The sequence below is a fragment of the Danio aesculapii genome, chromosome 15, assembly GCF_903798145.1.
Source record: "Danio aesculapii chromosome 15, fDanAes4.1, whole genome shotgun sequence".
In the NCBI taxonomy this organism is placed as follows: Eukaryota; Metazoa; Chordata; class Actinopteri; order Cypriniformes; family Danionidae; genus Danio; species Danio aesculapii.
Genome location: NC_079449.1, coordinates 38704824 through 38716019, shown reverse-complemented (window position 1 = coordinate 38716019; position 11196 = coordinate 38704824). Strand labels below are relative to the sequence as shown.

The 11196-nt window shown below is 38.2% G+C and overlaps 1 protein-coding gene across 1 annotated transcript in view; it reads right to left on the bottom strand.

Moving 5' to 3' along the window:
- sacs (sacsin molecular chaperone) overlaps nucleotides 1–11196 on the bottom strand; it is a 45057-nt gene that overhangs the window by 16948 nt on the left and 16913 nt on the right. The window contains exons 3-9 of the mRNA XM_056474360.1: nucleotides 10948–11038; nucleotides 10446–10531; nucleotides 10195–10306; nucleotides 9889–10035; nucleotides 7765–9247; nucleotides 1667–1758; nucleotides 1227–1253 (exon numbers count right to left, since the gene is read on the bottom strand). Of these exons, the coding sequence (XP_056330335.1) occupies nucleotides 1227–1253; nucleotides 1667–1758; nucleotides 7765–9247; nucleotides 9889–10035; nucleotides 10195–10306; nucleotides 10446–10531; nucleotides 10948–11038 (2038 nt within the window). The remainder of the gene's footprint in view (nucleotides 1–1226; nucleotides 1254–1666; nucleotides 1759–7764; nucleotides 9248–9888; nucleotides 10036–10194; nucleotides 10307–10445; nucleotides 10532–10947; nucleotides 11039–11196) is intronic.

Genomic DNA, 11196 nt, shown 5'->3' with positions numbered 1-11196 from the left:
CACTTAAGCAAAAAATGGCAAAAACAAAATTATTTTTTGAGTCACCAAAGCAAACTATTGTACCATTGGTCTGTGATGATTACGCAATCAGTGTTTTCTTTTTCTGGAACTTCACCTTCTTTGACGTGCGATTTCTTCAGGCTCTATTTTAACAATCTAGGTGCAAAGTCTAAAGCGCATGGTGCAAAAACATTAAAGGTGTGTCCGAATCTACTTTTGCTATTTTAAGCAAAAATGCTTTGTGCCCTGGCGCATGGTCTAACAGGGTGTGCTTATTCTCTTAATGAGTTAAGAGTGTGTTTTGAGCACTAAACCAATCAGAGTCTCATCTCCCATTCACTTTAAGAATCAGCTGTGTCATGCCATGGCACATTTGCTATTTACATGGTGGACTTTGTAAGTGGACAATCTGAATACTAGTGAGAAAACAGTTTATCAGACCATTTGCAGCACAAGGATAAAGAACAAGCCTTGCACCTCATTGCGCCGGATGTATGATGGGGCCTTTCGTGTCTCATTCCATGTGGTCAGACAGAAGAACATCTAAAAAACAACACTAGCCATATGAATACACTGGATTGATTAGAAAGGCTTGGAGGGGGGGGGGGGGGGGGTCGCACCCCTGACGAGAATCGCACCTTATTGCAACATGTCTTTTCTATGACTTTGCAGATACTGGCGATGCCATTTGGTGTCTCTCCATTGCAAATAAAAAAGCAAAATAAAGATGTGATGCACTGTGGTGGCGCTTCTTGCAGAGAAGGCTGTTTGTTTGATGTTTATGAAACACATTACACATTTACAACCCCACCTACTGCAGTCCGTGTTCGAGAGTTTGAAAACAGTATACCATCACTTAGCCTTTTCAAACTTCCTTTTGCTCTCAAAAAATAACAAAAAAGAACTTTGTTTGAAGTATACTGGAGCCTTTACTGTTTGCATGCATGACTCTTTGAACTGGTGCGTTTTATTTCTTCACAAATTGCAAAACAACTATGCATATACAGTATAAAGATAATAATAATTTGACTGTAACTTTCCATGGTTTCAACAGATAAGAACATTTTATAATACAAACATCTTATCAAATCTATTAGTATCTTTTACATTGATATATGGTTAATGGGTTATTCAAAAACACAGATGTTAGTGAATGAGTAGTGTGATCCAGAAAAGCTATGGCAACTCCAGCTCAACAGGCATTAGACAACACATTGTGCACTTACCTGAACAACCCCAAAGATATTGTTGAACTGGAATTTAAATGCAAAAATCAAGAAAAAGTGAAAAGGAGCTCAAATGAAATGCAAAAGCAAATAAAAAGATATTCCATAAATGCATAGACTTTAATGAATTGAATAAATGTCGGCATCTCTGAACAAAGCTAAATCGTATACTTGTTAGCAGAATTAACTGGTTCTGCCAATTTTATGGAGTCAATGGACAGTACATTTTCATTTCAAACACCAGGTTAAGCATGAAAAAGCATAACTCAAATATCTGAAAGCTGTAAGTACAAGCATGAAGCCCAAAAAATGCTGCTCCCTGCAGCTATCTATGCACCAATAATGTCAAGATTTACTAGAGAAGAATGAAATTAAGAGCAGATGCTCTATATATCCTGAATATGAGTATAAGAGTGGCATTATGTGCTGCAGGTGTCTACCTCTGCTTTTGGCTGCTTCTTTCAGGCTGGTCATGACATGCGGGGGAATGCTTTCCAAGACAAATCTTCCCTCTAGTCCTGGATAAAGTGACCTAGAAATAAAAATCAAACCCACAGTGATACACTTATCCCTGCTGAAAAATCCAGCTTAAACCAGCCTAGGCTGCTTGGCTGGTTTTAGCTGGATGACCAGCCTGGTTTCAGAGGGGTTTGGGCCATTTCTAGGCTGGTTTCCAGCCTTTTCCAGCCTGGTCTTAGCTGGTCAGGCTGGAAAATGACCAGCTAAATCCAGCTAAAACCAGCTTGACCAGCCTGGTTTAAGCTGGACATAGCTGGTTTTGATTGGGCTCCCAGCCTGGCTAAGCTGGTCAAGCTGGTTTTAGCTGGTCATTTTCCAGCCTGACCAGCTGGTTTAAGCTGTTTTTTTTTAGTAGGGAACATATTCTTAATTCTCTTTTGCCAAGTTTACTCATGGATGAGCATTTTTCAGAATTGAATCAAGCATACACCCATGACTTGGTGCTTTTGAGCAAGGCACTGAGCTGAAATTGTAAATCGCTGCCTTTCAAAAGTTTCAAATTTAGATTAAAGATTAGCAAGGCTATATACTGTATTTATACAGATAGATAGTTTACATTAAAAATCAAATAATAAATACATTAAATCATAATACATTATTTATTTAAAGGCATAGTTGACCCAAAAATGAAAAGTTCCTCACATTCATGGTTCTATACCATTATGAATTGCTTTCTTCTGTTGAGCACAAAAGAAGATATACGATAGACAGACAGACAGACAGACAGATAGATAGATAGATGGATAGATCACCATCCCTTTAACACTAGTTCTTTAACTAGTGTTTAACTTTAACTTCACTAGCTCTTAACATGGGTTCTTTTACCCATGGATAAATTCAGTTTCGAAATTTTTGCTGAATTATGCCACTGGGTTAACACAATAATGTCTTTTTTGTACTTTAAATCTGTATTTATGCAGGCTACTTTTACTTTTCCATAATGGTAGGCTATAAGCTAGACTCTGCACTGACAATGATATTTAGAAGTGAGTAAATACATATTTGGCTTGTGGATCAACTGTTAGATAAGCTGTCAGATACTGAGAAGGTCCAGGACGCATCATTCATTTCCCCATCATAGGGGGGTTGTGAGACTGAGAATATCTACTGAAGAGCATTATTTTATTTGTTTCCCATTTGTTGGACTGTTAGGGATGCACGATATATCGGCGGCAATATCGTTATCGGCCAATAAATGCTATTTTTAAGGTTATTGTTATCGGTCTGATGTTAAAATTAGGCTGATATCTTTAAGGCGATAAATTATGTAATTGTACAGAACTGCCTACCTCACACTTGCGTGGGCGGAACTTGTTTAGACTTGCCCATTGTACTATAATGGAGCTCTCCTCGCATTGTCTGTCCTTTCTTTGTGTGGTATTGCTGTACGTTAATAACTCAGTAAGTAACCATGTTCCTTATCATTGTAGATATGTTTGATAGAGTGTCGTTGTGTAATTTGGTTTAAATCGCTTCAGGAAAAATATGTATGTGTAAACATAACAGCAGCGATGCACACATGCTAATCGTAATCTAATTGTAATCTAACATGATTATTTGTTTTAATCAACGCGTTGCTTGCCATGTGTTGTTGTGGTGAGATTGTATTCAGTTTGATCAGCATATTTTTGATTATAACGAGCATTCGTAATGGCTATTACCACGCGCGCACACACATAGTGAGCCGATAGAGCCTTTACAGCAGCACATGGGAGAGGTGCGCCAGACACTGAATCCAGCATAGGGGTACTCAACCCTCCACCACATTCTGTCTTTATATTATGCACGGTGTTTGTCATAAAGTCATCTGTGCTCAATGGTCAGGTGTTGTATCAAAATCTGACTTTCTAATCTGAGTCCACTAGGTCACACAACGCCATCAGTTAGTTTCAAACTCACAGCGGTTTATCATAAACCATTCATCGATTTGGTTGAGTAATCATGAGTAATCATTACTCATTATCCAGCTTGACAAGCATGACAAGTTAGCGTTAGCTTGTTTACCTTTAGAGCGGCAACTGAGGAAATCAAACTGAGCTTTGGCACATTATGTCTGGTATTGAGCCAGTGTTGCCAACTTAGCGACTTTGAAGCTAGATTTAGTGACTTTTCAGACCCCCCCTAGTGACAAATTTTCAAAAAAGCGACTAGCGACAAATCTAGCGACTTTTTTGCGTGTTACTGGAGATTTTTATAGACTGTCATTTGTCCATACTGTACCATCCCTACTCTTCTCAACGAGCTGCGGGTGATGCCGCCGGCCCCTCCCCCGCCTCAGAGCACTGACAGGCGGCCCAGTCCTCGTACAGCAGCCCACCTGCAGCCTGACGACAGATCAACCCTCTGTGTACCGTCAGCAAATGTTTTAGCACCTGCAGTGTGAAGGTATTTCCCTTGAAATATTTAGAATTATCGGCTATAGTATATCGGTTATCGGCATCCAAATCTTAAGAGTTATCGATATCGGCCAAAAAATCCATATACCTGCATCCCTAGTTTTTGTATTTTTTCTTTTTTCCCCCTGAGACCGAGACACTGCCAATGGAGAAATTTGTTTTTGCTATTGTCACTTATGGACTGAAGTGTGTGATTTTTGCCTTATAAATTATTTGTTTTCATCTGCTTTTGGGGTTTATTTTTTTTTGCATTTACTGGCTGTGACCGAAATTCCTTTTAACACTAATGAGCTTCTGCTACTGTACTTGCTGTCCATTAGAGTTTGACCCTCAGTTACTGCACCAACAGTTAAAACTACTGATATACATTGGATATAAAAAGTCTACACACCCCTGTTAAAATGCAAGGTTACTGTGTTAAAAAAGATAAAAAAGATAAAACCACAATAAATAATTTTAAACTTTTTACACCTTTAATGTAAACTATAACCTGTACAATTTTATAAAAAGCTAAAAAGTGGGAAACTAAAAATAAAAAACTAACATAATATGGTTGCATAAGTGCGCACACTTTTTTATAACTGGGTTCAAAATTAAACAATCACATTTAAATGCATTTTAAATAGGAGTCAGTACACACCTATCATCATCTAAAGCGCCTTTGATTAACCCAGAATAAAGTTTAGCTGTTCTAGTAGTTGTTTCCTAACAATTTCCTAGTTGCATCTTACAGCGAAAGTCATGGTCCACAGAGTATCCAAAGCATCAGAGAGATCTCATTGTTAGAAGGTATCAGTCAGGAGAAGGGTACAAAAAAAAAATTCCAAGGTATTGGATATATTATGGAACACAGTGAAGACCGTCATCAACAAGTGGAGAAAATATGGTGCAACAGTGTCATTACCAAGAACTGGACATCCCTCCAATAATAATGAAAAGACAAAAAAAAAATTATCAGTGAGGCTTCCAAAAGGCCTACAGCAACTTTAAAAGAGTTGCAGGAATTTCTGGCAAGTATTGGCTGTGTAATACATGTGACAACAATCTTTCGTATTCTTTATATGTCTGGGCTATGGGGTAGAGTGGGAAGATGGCAGCCTTTTCTTACAAAGAATATCCAGGCCCAGTTAAATTCTCCCAAGAGCACGTGGGAAATGGTGTTGTGGTCTAATGAAACCAAGGTTGGACTTTTTGGTGATTGTTTTAAAAGGTATGTTTGGTGCAAAAACAACACCGCACATCACCAAAGAAACATCATAGCTACATTGAAGCTTGGTGGTGACAGCATCATGCTTTGGGGTTGATTTTCTTCAGCTGGAGCTGGGGTCTTATTAAAGGTGGAAGTGAATATGAACAATGCTAAATACCAGTTAATACTAAAAGAAAACCTTCAGGCTTCTACTAGGAAGCTCAGGATGAAGAGGAACTTCATCTTTCAACATGATAACGATCCAAAGCACACATCCAAGTCAACAAAGAAATGGCTTTACTAGAGGAAAATTCAAGTTTTGGAATGGCACAGCCAGAGACCTGACTTTAATCCTATTGAAAATCTGTGGGGTGATCTGAAGAGGCCTGTGCAATGGAGATGTCCTCACAATCTAACAAATTTAAATCATTTTTGCAAAGAAGAGTAGGTAAATATTGGCAAGTGAAGATGTGCCATGCTGATAGATCGTACCCAAAAAAGACTGAGTGCTGTAATAAAATTTGTGCTCTAACAAAGTATTACTTTAAAGGTTTGTACACTTATGCAACCATGTTATTTTAGTTTTTTAGTTTTAGTTCCCCATATCTAAAAGAATGAAGTTTGTTTTTATGCAATTGTACAGGTTACAGTTTACATTAAAGGTGGAAAAAGTTCTAAAATTATTTACTGTGGTTTATTTTTTTACAACACACAAACCTTGCATTTTAAAAGGGGTGTGTAGACTTTTTATATTCACTGTGTGTCATACTGTCAGACCATAGTATACGTTTTAAAGTAACTTTTCTTTCAATCACCTGACAAATGCACATAAAATTAGGATAAAACAAAATCAAACAAAAGTTCACATAAGATTGGTAATATCTGTGAATGTAAATAGTTTTGAATGTAGTAGGAAGAAATGATATGTATCATTATTAATAGATCTGTGCAAAATGTGAAAATACACTACTAACACAACTCAACCAGACTATGTCGCTATTGGTGGGACATCTTTAAAATCCAAGATTGGGGTGTCCAAACTTTTTGGGGCGAGAATGCAAAAAAATAAAAATAAATAAATAAAAAAAATAAATAAATAAATAAATAAAAAACGTTGTCCCTGGCCAAATTTTACATACATCACACAGACACGTGTATATATATATATATATATATATATATATATATATATATATATATATATATATATATATATATATATATATATATATATATATATATATAATTTTTTTTTTTTTGTTAATGATATTTTATGTATGATACTTTGTTCGAAAATAAGTAAATCAAATCAAAAATATTATATGTGTGTGTGTGTGTGTGTGTATTATTATGGAATTATTTTAATTCGTCGTCCAACTGTGTTTCTAGAAAGACTTACGTTTTTAAGATCTTGAATCTTCTCTGGGAAAATTACAGTTGCAACACTCATCTGACACTCCTATATAAATTCTGCTATAAATTCTCCCGTGCTGTGCGATTAGCTGAGCTACCTCATAACTAGCCAGCGTACAATTTTCTTGCACTTTATTAGCATGAAAAAACTGCTGTTGTTGAGCTGATAGGGCAGCTACTAATTGTTTTACTTTTTGATCTCGTTCATCACCAGTGTAAGAGCTGAAGGCCTGATGTTTTGTTTCATAATGTCTTTTATTTTTTATATTCCATTATTACTGCAACTGATTCCTGGCAAATTAAACAGACACATTTCCCGCTGACCTCTGTGAAGAAATATTGCTTGCCCCAACGTGACTGAAATTTCCTGCACTCACTGTTAATTTTCCTTCTTCTTGGTTGAGCCATGGCTCGCCAAAACGTGATTATCAATTATGTTTCCTTCAGTTTGTTCGGTTCGTTTTATGTCATAACAGGAACTGCTGCCTAATTGAAGGCATGTCATAGCGACACCCGGTGGTTATTTATTGAATTACATTCATTTTTGTATCGCGGGCCAGATTCTATTAATATTTATAAAAAGCCTCGCGGGCTGAAAACTGATAGCTGAAAACTTTCAAAACTGATTGTGGGCCGCAGATGGCCCGCGGGCAGTAGTTTGGCCACCCCTGGATTAGACCATAAGAATCTCACTCCAAGAAAATCAAAAAAGAATTTTAATCTTTTTCCTATATAAAGTTTGACTCTTACTTTTGTTTTACATTTTTGAGCAAGATGTCTAATCCAATTAAACAATTTAGGCTAAGCTAAGCTAAAAGTGCTCCTGCAAGACCTGGAGATCGACTGAATGGATTTAAAATTGCTAAAAATCAGCTGCTTAACCATTGGTGACGAGCATATTTCCAAAACAAAATAGTGTTCCTTTAAATTGCAAATTTTGCACAACCTTGTTTTGGTATGGTAAAATTTACACTACACAGCAACTACAGCATTATATTAGAATGTATGTGTTACCCTGTACCTGGGATACTCCTGCGAGGCGATGTAGACAGCATCCTTGTCATTCACAGAAGACGAGAACACAGCAAAAGTCTCATCCTGTAAAGGCAGAAGCTCCAGTCCAATGAGGTCATTGTAGGAAGAATCGCTAAGGATGAACTCTAGTAGAAGCAACTTCTCATTGGAGGGCCCTTTGTGGCGACATTTCCTCAGAGTCTGACGCACAAAAGAAGGGGTCACTCTCCTCAGGCTCCCTGGCTTGGTGACAAACATGGTCAGTGCTTCATCGATATAGGTCGGCACCTGAGCCAGCATCATCCCTGAGGTTTGAAGGTATTTGACGATGGTTCCTGTAGTGTCCGTGCTTGAGTCCAAGTCTGAGAACACAGTTTCATCCACCTGAACCCAGCTCCCGCTGAGTGAGTAGATGATCGGCTGCTGAAGCAAGTCATTGAAGAGGGGTTCAAGAATGGGTTTCCAGCGAGGTCGAATTCTGCCTGGATCAGGCCAGGCTCCATATATACCTCTGGGGGAAAGGGGAAAATCTTGGTCCTTCTTAGCTTGGATTCGCTGGATGGTCTCCATGATGAGTGTGAAGTAAGCCCTTGGGATGACGGTGACTATGAGAAGCTCGTTCCAAAGAGCTGCTGGGTCCCTCCATTGGTCCACCTCCCGCCATTTAATGCTCCTACGGTTGTCTGTCAATCCAAAGAAACCACTGACGTGGACTGGCAATCCTGTCATACTTTCTTCTCCAAGGGGCAAAGGGAGAAAACAGAAAGCACGGCCTGAGAAACTAGAAGTTGCCCCTTTGTCCTCATCAATAAGATTGAGTGGCAAGGCAATACCAATGGTTGGGATAAACTTTAGGTCATCGGCAAGAGAATCCAGTTCACCGCACATGCCTCGTCCTCCCACACTGTTACACACCAACCAGGTGGTTTTCTGAGTCTCCTTGGCAGTTTCATCCCGCGCTTCAATGGAGAGCTGGTAGGTGGCACAGGTGACCGAACTGCTCAGTACGCCATTACTGTAGCTATCTATAGCCTGTCCCAGGGTTTTTAGAGAGTTCGGCCTTTCCATCTTATCTTCTTGGCTATCGCTTGCTGTGACCTGGAAAAGCATCCGCTCAGTTCCATCTGATTCTCGTACATGCAGAGAGACCTTCTGTACGCTCTTTAGAAAGAGCAATACCGTGTCTGCATCAACTTTGAAGGATTCAAATAGCTCCAGAACCTTCTCTTTATTGTAAATGTTGTTACTTAATTGTGAGGGTTTCATTCGGAGGGGAAAGCGAAAGAGTGTTCCTGGAAAGTTGCCATCTTTAATGGTTTTCTCTGAGCTACCAAGCAAGCCAAAATAAGGGGAAAACTGATCGTTTAGCTCGGTAATTTCTTTTATGTCAGACTTCAGATTCCAGCACTGGCCAGACTCATGGACTCCAAACAACATCTGATGAGGGTCCAGCATCGCAATTTGATCCCCGCTGAATATACTAGGAACATCTACAAAAGATGGTACACAATAATAGTAGTAAAATATTTTGGTCCATAATGAAATATATAAACAAATGCACATACAGTAGATGTGGCTATTCAAAATCCCTGCTCTCTATCAAGTTATACACATAGTTTTGTCTACACTGCTTAATGATACATTCCATCTATATTATTTTAAGCCACATTTTGCTAATTATGTTATGATTATTATGCATGGAGCTTTCATGAATTGATTATCTGACGGACTATTGACCTTACTCTTCACGTACGAGTGGGCACAGCCATTTGAATCTTTTTGGCTCAAGACTTCCGGTCTCATTCACTTCTATTCATTTTTAGATGTTAAAACAGCTCGTTATGCTGCTTGATGTTGCAAATTGATATTTTTTATTCTATTATTCAGCTTTGTCTGTACTGTCATGAACACACTTGTTTGTAGAGCAAGTAGTTTGACCGTTTTTTGCAGTTTATTATTCTTGGCATTTTTCCTTGACCCATAGGCAACACAATTGGAAGTTCTAAAACAATCATAAAAATAAGCGCATTTCCACAAGAAGAAAAAGATCAATAGTATTTGTATTTTTTTTAAATTGTTGCACTGCATAATGGACAATTTATTAGGCACCTAATATTTATTCTTTTCTCACCTGTTATGTGGTAGACTGAGTTAAATCCAATTCCAAATCTTCCCACTTTAAGAGGGTCTTCCCTTTTTCTACTCCGTGCAATCTCCTGAATACCATTCCAGTCTTCTGTTGTGAAGACAGCATCATTATAGACATACAACGCTGTTCCTGTAGAAAAAAAAAATTAAAATTAGAATTTAAGTATTTATGTATTTATTTCAAGATTACTAACATGCTTTAATCACTCATTCTTTTTCATTTTCAGGAATAATACTGAACATCCAATCCAAAGGGACACGTTGCAGTCAAACTGCATGCTCATGTTACCCTGATATTGAGCCATATCATGTGACCACAGTGATTCCACTCCATACTCCATCTCATCATACAAAAACTTGACCTCAGTGGCCCCAGCATCCTCTGCATTCTGAATCAGCTCCTGTACGGCAGAATCAGCATGCAGTTGACATACATTCTCACAATGCTACTATACACCGCTAGTTCAAAAGAATGAACAAAGCCAAAAATTTTCAACTACTTGCACATTCATTTTCAAATACAACATCATATGTTCTTACTTTTAGAATCTGTCCACCCTCTGGATATCTTCTCAAAATATCTTTTAAAAAATCCACCAAAGGTGGCGTAGTCTGACCAAATCTCCCTGCAAAAGAGCAAATACTTAATAATAATAGCACAATACAGTCAAAGTCATACTAATGCTACTAAAGATAAACCATAATTGTAGTTATATAAAAGGGTCGAAGTCAATGCGCTACAAAATGAAACCTCAAGTTGTCATTAATGTGATACATGGACACTGATTAGAACAGGGGTGCCCAAACTCCATCTTGGAGGGCTGGTGTCCTGCAAAGTTTAGTTCCAGCCCCAATCAGACACACATGGGTTAGCTAATCAAGCTCTTAATAGGCTTTCTAGAAACATCCCTGCAGTTGTGTTGATGCAAGTTGGAGCTAAAATCTCCGGGACAGTTTGGACACCCCTGGATTAGAATGTTATATAATGAAGCACTAGACATTTGATAAATAAACTTGTCCATGTCCCCTTAGACTGGCTCACCTCCTCCTCTCGGACCTCGTCCATGCAGTGTCATGATTATTTCATGGCCGCCGTATGGCACCAAGTTCCCAATCTCAACTCCATCTTGAACCTATACAAAAATGCAAAAAAAAAATATATAATCAGTTATTAAAAGTCACCATTTCACATCAAATCTTAAAAATGTATGACTTGTGCTGAGAATCTGGTTTGGGACTCACTTTGCATAGGTCATATTTTAGACCCAATGTTTTTCTTCTGTTTAGCAAA